Source organism: Ranitomeya imitator, chromosome 4 (assembly GCF_032444005.1).
Source record: "Ranitomeya imitator isolate aRanImi1 chromosome 4, aRanImi1.pri, whole genome shotgun sequence".
NCBI classification, from domain to species: domain Eukaryota; kingdom Metazoa; phylum Chordata; class Amphibia; order Anura; family Dendrobatidae; genus Ranitomeya; species Ranitomeya imitator.
Window position 1 is genome coordinate 71,352,741 of NC_091285.1, and position 20,953 is coordinate 71,373,693.

Consider the following 20,953-nt stretch of genomic DNA (forward strand, 5'->3'; position numbering starts at 1 on the left):
ACACTAGTAATAATTTCATTGTTTGGGGGAATTTTTGTGGTTTTTCTTTAGCCCTGTAAAAGAACCCTTGCTTCAGTCCCTCTGGTTCTCCCAAGAGATTCCCAAGGGGCCTCATAGTCCTCAATGTCCTCATCTGAAAGTCCTAATTGATGATATTGCTCCCTGTTGTGTTGTTGAAAACAATATTCTTCACTTCAGATTGTGTCCCAAAGATCCTTGACCCAATTAAATGAATTTGTGGGTACAAAACATGGTCCTTTAGTAATACTCTGTATTCTTCCCATGTTAATGTATGGGAGGATAGGTTTATAATCTGTCCTTGGTTCATTATGGCCTTTTCCTGAAATTGTTACCCATAGGTGCCCTGATGATTCGGTAGATGGAGACATAAACCATGCAATAGGGTCTGATGTTAAGGGCTCTGTGTCCCCACCCTATTTGGATTGATTTCTTTTTGCCGGCCAATCTAGTTTTAAAGAGTGTAACCCTGCAACAAAAGTTACCTTTTACCACTTTCTGTCCTTTCTGTGGCTATTGTGCCAATGTTGGATGATGATCCAGTGGGTACGGAAAGTATTCATACTCCTTTAATTTTTTCACTCTTTGTTTTATTGCAGCCATTTGGAAAATACAAAAAAGTTCATTTGTTTTCTCATTAATGTCCACTCTGCGCCCCATCTTGACTAAAAAAAAACAAATGGTAGCAATTTTTGCAAATTTATTAAAAAAGGAAAACTGAAATATCACATGGTCTTAAGTATTCAGATCCTTTGCTCAATATTGAGTGGAAGCACCCTTTTGAGCTAGTACAGCCATAAGTCTTCTTGGGAATGATGCAACAAGTTTTTCACACCTGGATTTGGGGATTCTCTCCAGTCCCGGCAGTTCCAGTATTGCAGAAATTTTGTTGTAACCTTGGCCAGATCTGTGCCTTACCACAATTCTGTCTCTGAGCTCCTTGACCATTTCCTTTGACCTCATGATTCTCATTTGGTCTGACATGCACTGTGAGCTGTGAGGTCTTATATAGACAGGTGTGTGCCTTTTCAAATCAAGTCCTATCAGTTTAATTAAACACAGCTGGACTCCAATGAAGGAGTAGAAACATCTCAAGGAGGATCAAAAGGAAATGGACTGCATGTGACTTAAATATGAGTGTCTGAGCAAAGGGTCTGAATACTTATGACCATGTGATATTTAAGTTTTTCTTTTTTAATAAATTTGCAAAAATTACTACATTTCTGGGGGGTTTTCAGTCAAGATGGGGTGCAGAGTGTGCATTAATGAGAAAAAATGAACTTTTTTGAATTTACCAAATGGCTGCAATAAAACAAAGAGAAAAATATTTAAAGGGGTCAGAATACTTTCCGTACCCACTGTATATACTGTACAAATGCAGCGCCCCCAAGGGCTATGGGGTACTCGGATCCAGGCCCTTCTGTTCAAAGTGGGGATTCCACGGTGGCTGACCCGGTCCGTGGCCCTAGGGGAACGTCCGCTGTAAGTTGTGGGGAAAGGTCTTTAAAGGGATAATGTTCATGACGCCACCTGTGGTATTCGGTCAGGGTAACCGATGCTGCTTAGGGGTCCGCTGGGGTGATGTTATGGCAGCTAGATGGTATACCTTCCCACAGGTAAAGTGTATCCCCAGGGCTTCCCAGAGTGTAGATGGTGGGTGGTAGATGATGTAAGGCGCAGTGAATAACGAAGACACAAGGTTTCCGTCTCTTTTCCTTTACTGAAGGCTTCAGAATGCACAGTCCAGGGTAGGGACCACTGGGTAAGCAGAGTCCGGCCGGTCTGAAGGCAAATCCAGAGTCCCCTTATCCAGGTGGAATTCAATAGCCTTCCTCTAGCGCCTGGGAGTTGTAGTCCCTCCCTGCTGAGCAACTCGGTAAGGTCCTCACAACTATTGTAGATGTTAAGTCTCTTTCTCTCTGTCCCCCTGACGGATAGGACAAACCCATATGACTGGTGGCCTGAGGCTTTTTATAGGGACCCTAGAGACGCCCCGGCCCCCACAAGTTGCCACCCTGTGTCCTGGGTATATGGTTGGGCAGCCAACGTGGAATCAACTGTCCTGCCAGTCTCTGAAGTAACAGCATAGAGATCCTTACTCCCTCAGTGTTCTGGCTACCGGTACTGCGCTTCAGAAGGAGGCAGCCTGCTTCTAGCTGGTCTCCCTCTGGTGTTCCTCTCCTGTTGCTATGACTTCGTTTCTCACTCACAGCAACACAATTCCTTTCAATGTCTCTTTCGTGGGATGCTGCCGCATGGGATACAGGCGCAGCTCCGTGTACCCTCATCTTCCGCAGGCCGCAGTCTGGAGCTGGCTGGAATCCACTCCAACCAGCCTCTGCCAAACTCGGTCGGGACACACTGACTATCTCCCTATAGTCAGCTTCTGTCTAACTTCCTAACCAACCCACCAGTTTTACCTAAGTATGAGGAGTGCCCTAATAGATAGAAGCATGGCTCCCCCTGGCACACTGGAGTGTGAAGTGTGTTTTGTGGTTGTGATACCTGAACAGAAGATCTTCTTCATTGCCTTCAGACGTAACATCACTCCCCCTGGTGGAAGAACGACATTACTGCAACAACCAGGACTCTGGGGCGCTGCACATACACACTATATATAAAAAAGGCATAAATAATGGCTTTAAAGAGATTGCCAAGAATGTAATATAATGGCCCACCACATCATTCTAATGGATGAACAAGTAGAGATGAACAGGGGCTCAAGAGGTAAGTGGCCCATTTCCACCTCCATAATGTAAGCAATTAGGCCAATATGTTGTTCTTGCACAGGGCCTTTTTGCTGTCTGTCTCTGCCAGAATGTCCTAGCCACGTGTCAAAATGGGTTGCAGTCTGAAGAAATCCAGCTCACAATACATGCATTTCAAATTACTGTTATATTGAAAATACACATAGTGGTGAGCTGCAGGAGAAGAGCTATGGCAGGAGAGGAAATAAATCTTCTTCTTGGCAAACTGAACACATATTTTTCCTCCAGCCTCAAACCTCAGTGAGCAGTCAGCAGAAAAGATTTATTTCTTGTCATGTCACACACGTACTTCTCAGCTTATTGAGATACATGTGTTTATGATATAGCTTTATAATGACCATGGACAAGATAAAGATCTCCAATTCACATCAGGACTACAAGATACCAGGTACTTTCAGCTGCGTCACTTCTAATGTGGTGTACTTAATTATTTGTACTAAAATGTCCAACTGGGGGTCTGTATGTAGGGGAGACAGGGCAGAAAATGAGAACAAGGATGAACTCTCATCGCCATACGATAGGAGAAAAAAGAATGGTTCTACCTGTGCCAATACATTTTTGTCTCCCTGATCATAGCATTATGGACATGAAATTACTTGTATTAAAAGGTAACTTCGGATCTGAGAAAGACAGAAGAGTCTGGGAATATAAGCTGATGATGACCTTTGACACTCAGTGCAGGAATGAATGTGTCGCATGGATTTATGTCTTTTTACATAAACTAAGGAATTTGCTCCTCATAACATAGAACCAGACCCCAATCAGAGGACAATAAAACATTCACACTCCTTATCTTTGAACTGTTCCAATATTTATGGACATAACTGTTTATCCTCACTCACATAATGGTAATTCTGCTTCAAGTCACCTGTCTTTTCTATGGCATTTTTCTGTGCTCTGTTGTGCATAAATATGTGATTCTTCAGAATTTCTTTTAGTCTATGCCTGATGAAGAGAGCAGAGTAGTCTTGAAAGCTTGAAATTTGTTACCATCTTTTCAGTTAGCCATTAAAAGGTATCAACCACTGAAGACTCAATTCTAAATATTTTTCTATCTACTGGCTAACACGGTACCAAGATATACAGTACAGACCAAAAGTTTGGACACACCTTCTCATTTAAAGATTTTCCTGTATTTCAGGACTATGAAAATTGTACATTAACACTGAAGGCATCAAAACTATGAATTAACACATGTGGAATTATATACTTAGCAAAAAATTGTGAAACAACTGAAAATATGTCTTATATACTGGTTTCTTCGAAGTAGCCACTTATTGCTTTGATGACTGCTTTGCACACTCTTGGCATTCTCTTGATGAGCTTCAAGAGGTAGTCACCGAGAATGGTCTTCCAACAATCTTGATGAAGTTCCCAGAGATGCTTAGCACTTGTTGGCCCTTTTGCCTGCACTCTGCGGTCCAGCTCACCCCAAACCATCTCGATTGGGTTCAGGTCTGGTGACTGTGGAGGCCAGGTCATCTGGCATAGCACCCCAGCACTCTCCTTCTTGGTCAAATAGCTCTTACACAGCCTGGAGGTGTGTTTGGGATCATTGTCCTGTTGAAAAATAAATAATGGTCCAACTAAACACAAACCGGATGGAATAGCATGCAGCTGCAAGATGCTGTGGTAGCCATGCTGGTTCAGTATGCCTTCAATTTTGAATAAATCCCCAACAGTGTCACCAGCAAAGCACCCCCACACATCACACCTCCTCCATGCTTCACGGTGGGAACCAGGCATGTAGAGTCCATCCGTTCACCTTTTCTGTGTCGCACAAAGACACGGAGGTTGGAACCAAAAATCTCAAATTTGGACTCAGACCAAAGCACAGATTTCCACTGGTCTAATGTCCATTGCTTGTGTTCTTTAGCCTAAACAAGTCTCTTCTGCTTGTTGAATGTCCTTAGCAGTGGTTTCCTAGCGGCTATTTTACCATGAAAGCCTGCTGCACAAAGTCTCCTCTTAACAGTTGTTGTAGAGATGTGTCTGCTGCTAGAAATCTGTGTGGCATTGACCTGGGCTGAGCTGCTGTTAACCTGCGATTTCTGAGGCTGGTGACTCAGATAAACTTATCCTCAGAAGCAGAGGTGACTCTTTGTCTGCCTTTCCAGGGGCGGTCCTCATGTGAGCCAGTTTCTTTGTAGCGCTTGATGGTTTTTGCCACTGCACTTGGGGACACTTTCAAAGTTTTCACAATTTTTTGGACTGACTGACCTTCATTTCTTAAAGTAATGATGGCCACTCATTTTTCTTTACTTAGCTGCTTTTTTCTAACAGTCTATTCAGTAGGACTATCAGCTGTGTATCCACCAGACTTCTGCACAACACAACTGATGGTCCCAACCCCATTTATAAGGCAAGAAATCCCACTTATTAAACCTGACAGGTCACACCTGTGAATTGAAAACCATTCCCGGTGACTACCCCTTGAAGCTCATCAAGAGAATGCCAAGAGTGTGCAAAGCAGTCATCAAAGCAAAAGGTGGCAACTTTGAAGAACCTAAAATATAAGACATAATTTCAGTTGTTTCACACTTTTTTGTTAAGTATATAATTCCACATGTGTTAATTTATAGTTGTGATGCCTTCAGTGTGAATGTACAATTTTCATAGTCATGAAAATACAGAAACATCTTTAAATGAGAAGGTGTGTCCAAACTTTTGGTCTGTACTGTATATCTTTCCTGATATAGCTCTGTCACTTGAGACACAGGAGAGTTGGGAGCTGTGTATCTGCAGTCTGCAACTCGTCCTGAGATGGGTCATTTTATCACATTCTTGGAGATCCCCTTTAAGTTTAAAGCACTTATCACTAAATATTACAAAGCTTTGTATTGGACTAAAAATCTATTGAAAGTGAATTCTAAAATTATACAAAGTAGTAAGTGGTTGCAAGAGGCAATGATATTTTTATTTTGCACTTAGATATTTATATAACAGAAAAAAGTACTGTATTACACAAAACAAAAAGCTTAATAATTTATCAGGAAGTAGCAGCTTTTTCAATGAACTGAGCAAGTTTCACATCTTTTCTGGTCAATTTCCCACAATCATGTGTTGTCAGAGTTATTTGAACCTGAAAGAACAAAGCACACAATGTCAAAATGATTACAAACATGGAAGAAAACACATGTGCACACACATTTGTATAAATATATATATATATATATCTACTATATAATTGTCTAAGTGTCACTTCCATCTTTCTGTCTGTCCTTCTGTCTGTCTGTCACGGATATTCATTGGTCGCGGCCACTCCCCTCCAGTCAGCGGTCGCACAGGGTTAATGGCAGCGTTGACCGCGGTGTAACGCACTCGGTTAACGCTGCTATTAACCCTGTGTGACCAACTTTTTACTATTCATGCTGCCTATGCAGCATGAATAGTAAAAAGATCTAATGTTAAAAATAATAATAATAAAAAAAAAAAAAAAGTTATATACTCACCCTCCGTTGGCCCCCGGATCGAAGCGGTTACCGACGCTCCTCGCGACGCCCCAGTGACCACTCCATGCATTGCGGTATCGCGAGATGATGACGAGCAGTCTCACGAGACTGCTACGTCATCTCATGAGACGCAATGCACTCTTGAGACCGGAGCGTGCGAGGAGTGTCGGTAAGTGCTTCGATCCGGGGGCCAACGGAGGGTGAGTATATCACTTTTTTATTTTAATTCTCTTTTTTTTTTTTTTTAACAGGGATATGGTACCCACATTGCTATAGACTGCGTGGGCTGTGCAATATATTACGTGGGCTGGGCAATATACTACGTGGGCTGGGCAATATACTACGTGGGCTGCGCAATATACAATGTGGGCTGCTCTATATACTACATGGGCTACGCAATATACAATGTGGGCTGCGCTATATACTACGTGGGCTGTGCAATATACAACATGGGCTGCGCAATATACAATGTAGGCTGCGCAATATACAATGTGGGCTGCGCTATATACTACGTGGGCTGCGCAAAATACAATGTGGGCTGCGCAATATACTACGTGGGCTTTGCAATATACTACGTGGGCTGCACAATGTACTGCGTGGACTGCGCAATGTACTGCGTGGGCTGCGCAATGTACTGCATGGGCTGTGCAATGTACTGCGTGGGCTGGGCAATATACTGCATGACTGTGCAACATACTACGTGGGCTGTGCTATACACTACACATACATATTCTAGAATACCCGATGCATTAGAATCGGGCTACCATCTAATTAATATATATATATATATATAAAGCTAAATGTGTGTGTGTGTGTATGTATGTATATATGTCCGGGTTTGGCATCTGCACAGTCGCAGCTATAGCCACAAAATTTTGCACAGTCACACGTCTGGACCCTGAGAGCGTCATAGGCTATGTTGTGAGCGAAATTTTAACCCCGCGCGTTCCAATTCACAAAACAATTTCGCCCCCATCTACATAATGGGGAAAAAGCAAAAGGAAAAGTGTTGGAGGCAAATTGACAGCTGCCAGATGTGAACAAGGGGGACTGAAAGAATGAGAGCGATGGCGCCAAAAAGTATATACCGTACAGTTGCTAAGGTGGGGCCCCAACATGGGATACTCACCATACACAGGGATATGAACACACATAAAATGCGCCACACACTACCACACATATACCATCCTCAGCACACATTTCACCACACATACACCAACCTCGCCACATAAAAGTCAAAACGCAAAAGTCGCCACTCAAAATTCACCACGCGCAAAATTCGCCACATGCATAACTCGCCACATGTAAAACTAGGCTCACGTAAAACTCGCCACACGTACAAAACTCACCTCATGGAAAACTCGCCACACGCAAAACTTGCACATGCAGAAAAATTGAAACATGCACAAAAGTTGCAACACATGCAAAAGTTGCCTCACACAAAACTTGCACATACTCAAAACGCACCACACAAAACTCGCCACGTGCAAAACTTGCCATGCGCAAAATTTGCTGCACACAACTTGCTACACTAACTTGTCACATGCAACTCGACATACAAAAAGTTGCAACACGCATGTCACCACACAAAACTCATCTCACAAAAGTCGCTACATGCATGTCGCCAAACGCAACTCAACACACAACTTGACTCATGAAACTCGCCCTAAAACACATACAAGTCTGGTATTATCCTTCAAAAATAAAAATCTGATTAGTAAGCAGACAAACTACAAGAGCAACAAATGTACCATATGACAGCTGTCAGTCACATGACCTGTCTATTATGTGTATGTGTGAGCAAATATATACTGCCGGGGGAGGGCTTCCTGTTGGCTGGGGATTTATCAGGCTGCCAATAGCAACCAATCACAGCTCAGCTTCTATTTTGCTACAGTTAATTAATCTGAGCTCTGATTGGTTAATATAGGCAACAAAGGACATTCTCAGTATAATAAAGCCTGTGTGAGGTAATAGCATGTCAGTTAGGGTGTGTTGGTGGAAAGGCTGATGTCAGTCACATTACCTCTATGTGAGAGGATACAGAAACTTCCAGTTACAGACTATTTTTACCACAATAATGCCTCATAAGAAAAAGAATTCCATGGCACGAATGTCAGCTGATGCGAAAAGAAAAGCTGCATTAAGGGCCAATGAAAAATGTGAAGACCGAGAAACAAGGCTGACACATGAGAACAGCAGCTGCTTCCTCAAGAGCCAATCAATTTGCTTAGTGGTTTTTGTGTGCAGAATAAATTCTTGTCAACACATTCTACTTTGCTAACAGCAGTTATTAACCCGGGCAAAGCCGGGTATAACAGTGTGTATGTATATATATATATATATATATATATATATATATATATATATATATATATATATATATATATATATATATATATATATATATATATATACACACACACACACAGTGCCTTGCGAAAGCATTCGGCTCCCTGGAACTTTTCAACCTTTTTCCACATATCATGGTTCAAACATAAAGATACCAAATGTAAATTTTTGGTGAAGAATCAACAAGTGGAACACAATTGTGAAGTTGAACGAAATTTATTGGTTATTTAAAATTTTTGGGGAAAATCAAAAACTGAAAAGTGGGGCGTGCAATACTATTTGGCCCCTTTAACTTAATACTTTGTTGCGCCACCTTTTGCTGCGATTACAGCTGCAAGTCGCTTGGGGTATGTAAATCAGTTTTGTACATCGAGAGACAGAAATTCTTGCCCATTCATCCTTGGCAAACAGCTCAAGCTCAGTGAAGTTTGATGGAGATCGTTTGTGAAAAGCAGTTTTCAGCTCTTTCCACAGATTCTCAATTGGATTGAAGTCTGGACTTTGACTTGGCCATTCTAACACCTGGATACTGTACGTTTATTTGTGAACCATTCCATTGTAGATTTTGCTTTATGTTTGGGATTATTGTCTTGTTGCAAGACAAATCTCCGTCCCAGGTCTTTTGCAGATTCCAACAGGTTTTCTTCAAGAATGGTCCTGTATTTGACTCCATCCATCTTCCCATCAATTTTAACCATCTTCCCTGTCCCTGCTAAAGAAAAGCAGGCCCAAACCATGATGCTGCCACCATCATGTTTGACAGAGAGGATGGTGTGCTCAGGGTGATGAGCTATGTTGCCTTTACGCCAAACATATCGTTTGGCATTGTTGTCAAAAAGTTTGATTTTGGTTTCATCTGACCAGAGCACCTTCTTCCACATGTTTGGTGTCTCCCAGGTGGCTTGTTGCAAACTTTAAACAACACTTTTTATGGATATCTTTGAGAAATGGCTTTCTTCTTGCCACTCTTCTATAAAGACCAGATTTGTGCAGTGTACGACTGATTGTTGTCCTATGGACAGACTGTCCCACCTCAGCTGTAGTTTTCTGCAGGTTATCCAGAGTGATCATGGGCCTCTTGGCTGAGTCTCTGATCAGTCTTCTCCTTGTTTGAGATGAAAGTTTAGAGGGACGGCTCTTGGTAGATTTGCAGTGGTATGATACTCCTTCCATTTCAATATGATCGCTTGTACAGTGCTCCTTGGGATGTTTAAAGTTTTGGAAATCATTTTTTATCCAAATCAGGCTTTAACCTTCTCCGCAACAGTATCAAGGACCTGCCTGTTGTGTTCCTTGGTCTTCATGATGCTCTCTGTGCTTCAAACAGAACCCTGAGACTATCACAGAGCAGGTGCATTTACACGGAGACTTGATTACACACAGGTGGATTATATTTATCATCATTAGGCATTTAGGACAACATTAGACCATTCAAACATCCACAAAGAACTTCTGGAGTGCGTTGCTGTACTGAAAGTAAAGGGGCCGAATAATATTGCACGGCCCACTTTTCAGTTTTGTATTTTCCACAAAAATGTAAAATAACCAATAAATTTCATTCAACTTCACAATTGTGTTCCACTTGTTGTTGATTCTTCACCAAAAATTTACATTTGGTACATTTATGTTTGAAGCATGATACGTGGGTTCCAGGGAGCGGAATACTTTTGCAAGGCACATATTATATATATATATATATATATATACACACATACATACACATACACACACACACATTGGGGAAGGTATGTATTATATACGTTGCCGATTTTGCAAGTTTTATCATCTACAAAGAATGGAGAGATCTGTAATTTTTATCATAGGTACACTTCAACCGTGAAAGACAGAATCTAAAATAATATCCAGAAAATCACATTATGTTTACATTAATTATTTGCATTTTATTGCATGAAATAAGTATTTGATACAACAAAAAACAGAACTTAATATGTAGTACAAAAACCTTTGTTTGCAATAGTTCTTGACCAAGTATGCATACACTGCAGCAGGGATTTTGGCCCATTCCTCCATACAGGTTTACTCCAGATCTTTCAGGTTTCAGGGATGTCGCTGGGCAACATTGAGTTTCAGCTTCCTCCAAAGATTTTCTTTTGGGATCAGGTCTGGAGACTGGCTATGCCACTCCAGGGCCTTGAAATGCTTCTTATGGAGACACTTCTTTTTTGCCCTCACTGTGTGTTTTGCGTCATTGTCATGCTGGAAGACCCAGCCATGACCGATCTTCAATGCTCTTAGTGAAAGAAGAAGGTTGTTGACCAAAATCTCACTATATATGATCCCATCCATCCTCCCTTCAGTACAGTGCAGCCGTCCTGTTCCCTTTTCAGAAAAACACCCCCAAAATATGATGTTTCCCTTATCATGTTTCATGGTTGGGATGATGTTTTGGGGGTTGTACTCATCTTTCATCCTCCAAACACCGCAAGTGGAGTTAATAACAAAATATTCTATTTTGGTCTCATCTAAGCACATGACCTTCATCTATACCTCCTTTGGATCATCCAGATGCTGGTGTGAGCAGCGGGACCTTGTGGGCCCTGAAGGATTTTAATCAATGACAGAGTAGTGTGTTACCAATGGTAACGTTTGATAATGTGGTCCCAGCGCTCTTCAGGTCATTGACCAGGTCTTCCCAAGTAGTTCCTGACCTCTCTCAGAATCATCCTCACCCCACGAGGTGAGATTTTGCATGCAGCCCCAGACCGACGAAAATTGACAGTCTTTCTAGTGTTGCTTCCATTTTCTAATAATTGTGCCATCAGTTGTTGCCTTCTCATCACCAAGCAACTTGCATAATTGTCCTGTAGCCCATCTCAGCCTTGTGCAGGTCTGCAATTTTGTCCCTGGTGTCTTTAGACAGATCTTTGGTCTTGGCCAAAGTGGAGAGGTTGGAGTGTGACTGTGTGGACAGGTTTTTTTATACTGGTAACAAATTCAAAGAGGTGCAATCAATACAGGTAATGTGTGCATATAAGGACAACTTCTTAAAGAAAAACTAACAGCTCTGTGAGAGCCAGAATTCTTGCTGGTTGGTAGATGACCAAATACTTATTGCATGCAATAAAATGCAATCTAATTATTTGGAAATCATGCAATGTGTTTTTCTGGTTTTTATTTTTAGATTCTATCACAGTTGAAGTGTACCCACAATAAAAATTACAGACCTCTCCATTATTTGTAAGTGGGAAAATTGCAAAATAGGCAGTATATCAAATACTTATTTTCTCCAGTGTATATGTATACAAAATCAAAATGATTAAAGACAAACAATCAAATGTATATTGAGAATATGCCCAATATTGAATGTATGAGTTTGGACAAATTCCATTGCTAGGGGGTCCATCAACGCTTTCCATGGAACATTTTGCTGCTTGATGACTAACCACTAACCAGTGTTGTTTAAGTCATCATGGATAATTTTACTACTGAGCACGATGTGTACCAAATTTCCTCTAGCGAAGCTAATATCAGCATGCAGGCAATAGCTTGGATGTAAAAATATTACATATATTAGAATTGATTTTTTTCTATCTATATAATTATGGCCAAGATATATACAGTAATGGTTGATGAAAAAGGACTCTTATTAAAAAAACACTAATCACTTATGTATGCACTAGATGGAGGCAAGATGCTATCGCATTGAGAGGACAGTAATGTCACGATGGTGGCAGGCTTTGCAGCATTGAGAATCACTCCCACCCATGTGCTCACCCACCTATCCACTCTCTCTTTCCCCTTGTGCTAACTTCTCCCGTCTGTGCTTTCTTCTTTGACCTGTCTACCCCATGTGCTATATGCATTGTTTTTGTCCCAGCGATGCTGTTGCTCTTCAAGAGTCTCACTTGCCCGTTGTTGTCTTCGACGTTGTGCTTTTGCTGCTTTCCTTTCATTGTCATTGGCATACTTTTTAGGAGGAGCCATGTTGGCATTGATATTTGCTTTTAAAGGGGTTTTCCCATGAACAAAAGTTAATTTTAAAAATTGTCTGTGTCTGACCGTGTACCTAACATACCACAGCTCTTGGGCAAGGGAGGAAGCAAAATACAATACTGATATTACAGCAGGAGATCGTAGAGGATACATTTTGTGAGGTAAAATATTGTTTAAAAACAGTCAGTGAAATATTTTACCTGACAAAATGAATCCTCTGTGATCCCCTGCTGTAATGTCAGCATTGTCTTTTGCTTCCTCCCCTGCCCAGGAGATGTGGTATGCTCCGCACACGGTCAGACACAGACAATTTTTAAAATTAACTTTCATTCGAAGGAAAACCCCTTTAATGTGACCGGCTTCCTCTGCTTGTAGACACGTCGCACATCTGCCACTGGGATGAGCCGAATGATTCACTGTGCCTGTGTGTGGTGCGTACGGTGTATACAGTGTGTGGTTGTTTGCGTGTGTGTGTTGCGACAGTGTTCCGCTAGTGGTACCGCACAAGAGGCTGGTACCACCAGCAGTTTCCATATTGAGATACCCATCACTTGGGTGTCCCAATATGGTGGTTGTTGAACATCCGCCGCTTGAATTCTGGGATCTGGACACATCTGGACAGAACAGGATGTGAAGACATTACAAGGCGAGAATATATTGAGAAGATTACCATTTTTCACTTAGAGCACACTGTTCATTATCCTAATTCTATGGCTTCATTCAAACCATTCAGTTTTAAACATGTTCACATTTATTAAGGACACCTTAACTTGTTTTGTTATGTTTTATATGTTCAATCAGTGTAATCTGGATTTTCGCCGCACGCCTGCTTCTGCTCACGCTCCCGGACAAAAACTGTCATTTGGCGCGCTTTTTGCTCCGTTCATGGCTTAAACATGTCCCATCTTCCCGGGTCATGTGACCTGTCCGATCCCCTATTCCTTCCCCCGGGCAAGAAGGGGCGCAGCCTTGACAGTTCTGGACCCGGCTCAATACAGGTACCCGCAGCCCGATCTTCCTCCTTACAGTTCGATAATCATTTTCTCAGGGTTTGGGTCACATGTCCTATATACACTGAACTACAAGTTGTTTTTAAAATCTTGAATAAACCGCACAAGTAGGATAGCTGACAGACAGCAGGGAGCTATGTGCAGGACCACCATAAGTACTGTTTTACAAACCAGATCACATAAGAGGCAGAGTGTATGCTTAGTTTTTGGGGCTCTTCTGGATGTTTTTGGTGGAGGCACAAATCTGTAATTTGTTTATCAAATGTTGGTAAGTATTTAGTAATAGTATAGATTCTTCATCTAATTTAATGTCAATGTTAAACTCTCTCTTTTACAGTCCTCCAAAAACTCCATCATTTTCCAGATGGAGCCTTGTTGACAGCAGAAAGCACGATTATTTCCCTTCTGCAATAGAAAGTCTAACATTATGTACAGATATAAAACCATCGGAATAATGGACGTTTAACATAATTCTTAATATGAAAATTTTCTATAGGGTTCATGCACATACCTATGTTACATCTCTATACAACCGCTCAGGTTAGGAGAGTTAGACTACATTAACATCATAAGTATAGAGCTGCTTACTGCTGTAGACTTACAAAAATATTTTTAGGTCTACCTAAGGTGCTTTGTCTCCATGCTAGGCAGCCACATCCCAAAAGGGAGTTCAGTTGCAGGCTAATGTTAATGGACAGATGTGCAGCACACAGTGTCATTCTTAAAGCACTACTAAAAGGTTTTCTTTTTTTTCAGCGCTGTAATGGTGCTTCTAATGTAATGTCCCTGCCCCCGGTCTTATATTCATCCTCCGGAGTCTTCACATTTTTCCAGTGCCGCTCCGATCCCATGGCGCCATCTTGTGAATGCAATTCTGACTGTCAGGAAGTCAGAAGTTCCATCACAAGCTCTAAATGCAAGTCTATGAACAAGGCTCCCATAGACTTGCATTGAACTGGCTCACTCAGCAAACACTAGAGCAATCCAGCAGGTCACAAAATGCAGGAGTCTGACCGGTGTGGCAGTGATAGAAGATGAGGACAACAGAAAGTACGTATAATATTCAGGTCAAGAACCTTAAACTAGAAGCACCAATCCACCGTTCAAAAAAAACAAACACTGGAGTGGTATTCTAAGGTAGACTCAGGTCCTACCAATGGGATCAACATCAATGCCATATCCTCTGTTCAAGACCAGAATACTCCTTCAATGGGTGCGAAATATTAAAGATTTGCATTGACCCAAATGGGAAAACATTCAGTCGTTAAACTAGGGTCTTGTTGCACATAGCAACCAATTATGGAGCAGATTTCACTTCTCCATAGCAGTTTATATATCTCAAGCAGAGCTAAGAATACTATAAGCAGAAATAATAGTTTTTTGGTTAAGCAATTTTGATAAGTGAGGTTAATTCAAGTATAAATGCATACTTGTTAACTCCCTCAGGATGTCTAGGAAACTCCCAAAGAATAGTGAGGCCTTCTGGAATCTTAGAAGAGTTGTCAAATCTCAAGGTCCCATGAAAAGCCCAAACCCTCAGGAAATCAGTGATTTTGGCAGGTTTTCTTATACATTTTAGGAACGTAGATACTGAGGTGTGAAGAAACGGGAATGAACATGGAGGTTTGCACTCCCAAAATTTAAGAAACATGATTCACTGCAAAGCTGGTAATATTTTGTATGCCAACTGGATAAAGGAGTCAAAGGTGCATAAATCTAAGTTGTCCCAATAAATATTTCGACAATTGGGACTTCAATCCAAAAGCTCATTATTCTTCTCGTTGTCCAGATTATTCCGGTGTCTACAGATTTCAGTGCACAATGATGATCTTTAATTGTGTTAATTAACGATACCGAGGAAAAAGCAATTACATAATAAGTGATGAAACTGGGGAAACGAGGAGAGAGGAGGAGCATGCCCATTTTTACGTGATACATTTTCTCTCATATTTCCAGGATACAGAAGTACGGCTTCTGTCTGACTATAGTAGACGCCAAGGAGGCCGACATTTCTGCTACTCCTACAGCGGAAACTAGCAGTGAACACTGTGCCAGTGTATGAACCGATGGATGCCGTTGCTACGCTGTGTCGGATTGAACATACCAGTAGTGCAGAGGTGACAAATTCATTCCGACATTTGACAACTATTCCTGTGTTGTAACTTTGCATGTGCCAGCATGGGATCTTGTATGGCTGAGCAGAGAAAATCTTAGCAGGAAGCCCTATTCCCATCTGAGCAACAAAACCCAGTAAAGTGATATCCTGAAAAAAATGCACCAGTGGTTTATGCTCAGGTGATGGAATAAAAATGTAATGAATTACCTTGTTGTACACATTAAACCATTCTGGGTGGTGATTCATTTTCTCTGCTTGCAGGGCTACACGAGTCATAAATCCAAAGGCCTTTAGGAAAAGAAGCAAAAATTATACAGACATTAGGCGAACATAGAAACACTGTTAATGGGAGGGTTTTCTCGTATGTATGCAGAGATTTTTTTTCTCTCTTTTCACTTAAACATTTTTTGGGAAATGTGAGGGCTATTCTGAACTCCCAGGTTGGAGTGTGCAAGCGAATACAACATAAATGGTTTTTACATGTAGTGCTGAAAGAGTTTAGTGCTGTAATATATATTTAAGTGTGTATTATAATCACCGCTATATTATAACTCTGCTAAAATTTACAATATTGTCATTGAATTAAGGAGACACTCCACCTCTGTAAACACAATATTTAAATGAACATTTCTAGGAGAGGTTTGTTACTGCACACATAAAACTGTATTAAGAAAAACATGTAAGGGTATGTGCACACGTTGCAGATTTGCCTGTGGAATTTTCTGCGCAGATTCTTCCTCTTTTGGCAGAAAACGCACTTGAAAATCAGCGTGGATTTGATGCATTTTTTATGCGGATTTTCATTTGTTTTTTTTCATGCGGATTTGTATGCATTTTTGTAAGCTAAATAAAGATATATTATTTAACAAAAAAAAAAAGAACTGTGATGTAATTTCCTTGTCCAACCTCTTCTTTTACATACTCCATTGAAGAATTATGTTTACACATACAGATAGATAGATAGATTAGATAGATAGATATAGATCGATATAGATTTATAGATCGATATAGATCGATCTATAGATAGATGGATATATCTATAGATAAATAGATAATACCAAGCCCGATGTTTAGTAATAAACATAATAAAATGGTACATAAAGAGTTAAATAAAGACACACACAAAATTTGCGTTAGGCCGTGGTCACACTTCCGAGAAACTCACACGAGTTTTGCACCTCAATACCCAGCACTGCCGTGGCACTCGGACCAGAGCGTTCAGCATTCATTTCATAGAAATACATGCAGCCGCACACTCTGGTCCCGAGTGTCGGCGGCAATGCCATTGAGGTGCGAGACTCGTGCGAGTTTGTCGCAAGTGTGACCCCGGCCATAAGCACAATATGTTTATTTAAATAAAAATGGCATGGGCTCCCACACAATTTTCTGAACCAGAGAGGGAAAGCCAGCGACTGGGGGCCAATATTTATAGCCTAGGAAAGGATTAATACCCATGGATCTTCCCAGGCTATGAATATCAGTCAGCAGCTGTATATTTAGCCTTTACTGGCTATTAAAATAGGTGGACACCCCAAAAAAATGACGTGGTGTCACCCTATTATTAATAGCCAGAAACGGCTATGCAGACAGCTGCGGACTGATATTAATAGCCTAGGAAGGGGCCATGGATATTGCCCCCCACTACAAACACCAGCTCTCAGCCGCCCCAGAAATGGCGCATCTCGAAGATGTGCCAATTCTGGCACTTAGCCTCTCTCTTCCCACTGCCCTTTAGTGGTGGCAAATGGGGTAATTTTTCTGGGGTTGACGTCACCTTTGTATTGTAAGGTGACATCAAGCTGGCTTAGTAATGGAGAGGTGTCAATAAGACACTTTTTTCTGTCTTGCAGATGTGGTCCTTGGCGGGACTTGAACCCATGACTCCAGCCCTGCAAGGCTGCAGGGCTAACCACTGAGCCACCGTGCCGCCCTCTCCAGATGATGCCTGCCTACACACAGCCCCAAAACCCCCCACATACACACAGACACCAGCACACAGACACGCACATCTTCTTCGCCCACACACAGTCTCCGCCCACACACTCTTCCTCCTCCCGATCTGCAGTGTTTCTTGCAGGCAACTCTGCAACAAAACCGCAGATCTTTGTACACCTGCAGTTTTGCTGTGGAATTGCCTGACTCAATGGTAGTCAATGGGTGCAGAAACGCTGCAGATCCTCAAAAAGAATTGACATGCTGCGGAAAATAAAACGCTGCAATCACATGCATTTTTCCGCAGCACGTGCACACCAATTTCCCATTTACTAACATTGGTGGTGCACTACACTGTGGATTTGATGCAGTTCCGCGCATCCAAAAATGCTGCAGAAACGCATCAAAATCCGCAACGTGTGTATGTAGCCCAAAACTACAGTTTTACTGCAAATTTACAGCACTTTTGTAATGCAGTAACTGACCACTTGGTTTTAATAGGTAAAACATCACAAATATATGTGGTTATAAAAAGTACACATAGCATCTTCACAAAGATAGACAATAGTGTATCTGATGCTAACTATAGAACATAATAATCCTAGAGGTCAATATCAACCTTTTAAATAGTCTTTTGGGAAATAAATCAGTCAGAATCTTCCCTTCCACCCAGCCAACCAGACTCCAATATTGCAGTGATAAGATCCTGGTTTGCCTTTATATTTTAAGTCATGTGGTGAGGTTCTGTAATGGGTCAATACTGACTTCTGTGAATAGGGTGTTAGCATATTTTATTTCCCAGGAAAGGGCTCATACCCATTTGCGAGAAAAACGGACGAGTGCAATCCGATAAAAAAAAAAAATCGGATTGCACTCTGACCGATGCTATTCAATGGGTTACATCTCATCTGCAATTTTTTTCTCAGCTGAAATCAGACAGAGAAAAAATCTCAGCACGCTGCGATTTGCTGCATATCTCAGACGACACTCGCCAATGCATGTCAATGGGTGCCAGAAAAAAAAAACGCACAGCATGCGGACCATCCGTATGCCATCTGTTTTTTACAGATACCTTACCATTCTGTGGCATAGAAAACTGTGAATGGTCCTGTAAAGGATTATAGACAAATAGTTGCTGAGAAAAAAAAAGCATTGCATACGGATGTCATATGGATGCTATGTGAGAAAAGTCGCATTGTACTCGCATGACACTCGTCCATTTTTTTCGGTCCAGATTACAGACCGTTTTTTTTCTCACATATGGGTCCAAAATAGAGTCCAAATAGAGATAAACAAATTATTTCAATTGAACTGAATTTGGGTGGAAATGATAGAAATTTGCGGAATCCTGCAAATTCTAACACATTGCAATTCACTTTGCAATTGCTGCTGCCATTATACAAATTATATTACATTGTCCAGAATGGGCTCACATGACCTCGGTTTGGGGTTAGGCAGACTTTCCCATAATGCCTAATCAGCAAGGACTATCATAGCCTGTATAAAAGCAGAAGTAGGGAATGGAGCAATCATTTTGTGGACTGATTTTACATGCTTTTTTGATGTGGTGTTGACCTACAGATAGAAACGTCTCATGTAAATGAACCCTAAAGCGTTACTGTATCATTGATTCTACATACTCTTCAACATTCTCTATATGTATCATTAATAGGGAAACAATGTATTCATACAATGCGGTGTCCAACACAGTGTTCTCACCGCCAATGGCGAAAGCCAACATAGCCACTATGGGGCCAATGAGTCAGGGGCTCGGTGGTGGTGCCAGCGCCGGCAACGGGCTCCCCCTACATCATACTTTCAACTGTTTCGGCATTTCATGTATGCAGTTACAGTTGAAAACAATTATATGAGAAAAACCATTCCGCTGACGCTCCCTCTCCTATCATTCCCTCTCTGCGTCTGAGCTCTGTGACATCTCAGTGCAGAGGGTGCAATGATGTCACTACAGCGCACTCTCTGTGCCAATCAGTGCATAAGGTCAGAAGACTGAAGAGACCGGAGCAGCGGGGGAGCGGGGAGAGGTGAGTATTTGATCATTTAATCTGTTTCATCATTGCAGGGCCTAATAATTGTGAGAAGATTCAAGTGCTAGATGAAGAAGTTACAGTAGCATTGCCATAGTCCAAGTGCCATGAAGTATCAAAGTAGATGCCGAACCAGGATTTTTCAAATCCCATAGCTGTATTGCTAAAGAAACAAAAATATATATTTTTTTTTTAGAAAGTCACCAGGAAACATATTAATCAATGACGTATACAAGATTTTTTAGAAAATCATCAGGGAACGTATTTATCAATGATGTATACAAGATTTAGCTAAAGCCACCTCTATTAACCACTTAGCTGCTTTAGTGAAATCTGGTATACATCATTGATTAATACATTCCCTGATGATTTTCTCTTGAGCCATGGACTGCAGCCGTGGTGGTTAGGATAGTCTAGTACCAATAATGCATTTGGAATAACTAGCAGAATGATTCCTAGATTAACAAATCCTGCCCACACATCAATGATGTATACACAATTTCACTAAAGCAACTAAAAGTGGTCCATATGGGAGGCTTTAGTGAAATCTTGTATAGATCATTGATTAATATTTTCCCTGATGATTTTCTGTTGAGCCAAGGGCTGCAGCCATGGTGGTTAGGTTAGTCTAGTACCAATAATGTATTCAGAATAACTAGCAGAATGGGTAGAATTTGCTAATCCAGGAATCATTCTGCTACTTATTTTAAACACATTATTGGTACTAGATTATCCTAATCACCACGCCTACAAGTTGGATAGGATTTGGTAATCTAGGAATCACAGCGCATATATAAATTAATTCTGGATCACTTTAGCCATTTTTAAATCTTATAGGCCATTATTATTTTTAATTTGATTGAATAAAAGTCATGTTTTAGCATATAGATAGGGTTTATTTGCTTGCTTGGCGAGTTACTGTAAGGTAGTCAGAAGGTGTTGTGCATTGTCGCACGCAACAACTTTGAATTGCAGTCATAGGGAGACAGCCAGCTGGTAAGTTGCTTGGTGGAGGATGTACAACAACAACTTGTTATTAGAGTTGAGCGACTTACTGTTTTCGGATCGAGTCGGGTTTCACGAAACCCGACATTGTCAAAAGTCGGGTCGGGTGAAATCAGCCGATTATTGCGAAAAGTCGGGGGCCGACTGAAACACGAAACCCAATGCAAGTCAATGGGGAATCAAATTCGGCAGTGAGTGGAGGCCAGCAAAACACCTACAGTGCCCATTTTAATGCCAAAAACATCAATTCTTAATACTTAAGCTTGTCAATCTTAATTTACTTTAGGAATTGAAAACTGGG

At 41.2% G+C, this 20,953-nt stretch overlaps 1 protein-coding gene across 1 annotated transcript in view; it reads right to left on the minus strand.

Annotated features, from left to right (window-relative positions):
- Positions 1-5,681: 5,681 nt before the first annotated feature.
- PCBD2 (pterin-4 alpha-carbinolamine dehydratase 2) overlaps positions 5,682-20,953 on the minus strand; it is a 209,773-nt gene continuing 194,501 nt past the window's right edge. The window contains exons 3-4 of the mRNA XM_069763810.1: positions 15,878-15,958; positions 5,682-5,868 (exon numbers count right to left, since the gene is read on the minus strand). Coding sequence (XP_069619911.1) covers positions 5,776-5,868; positions 15,878-15,958 — 174 coding nt within the window. The 3' untranslated portion in view covers positions 5,682-5,775. The remainder of the gene's footprint in view (positions 5,869-15,877; positions 15,959-20,953) is intronic.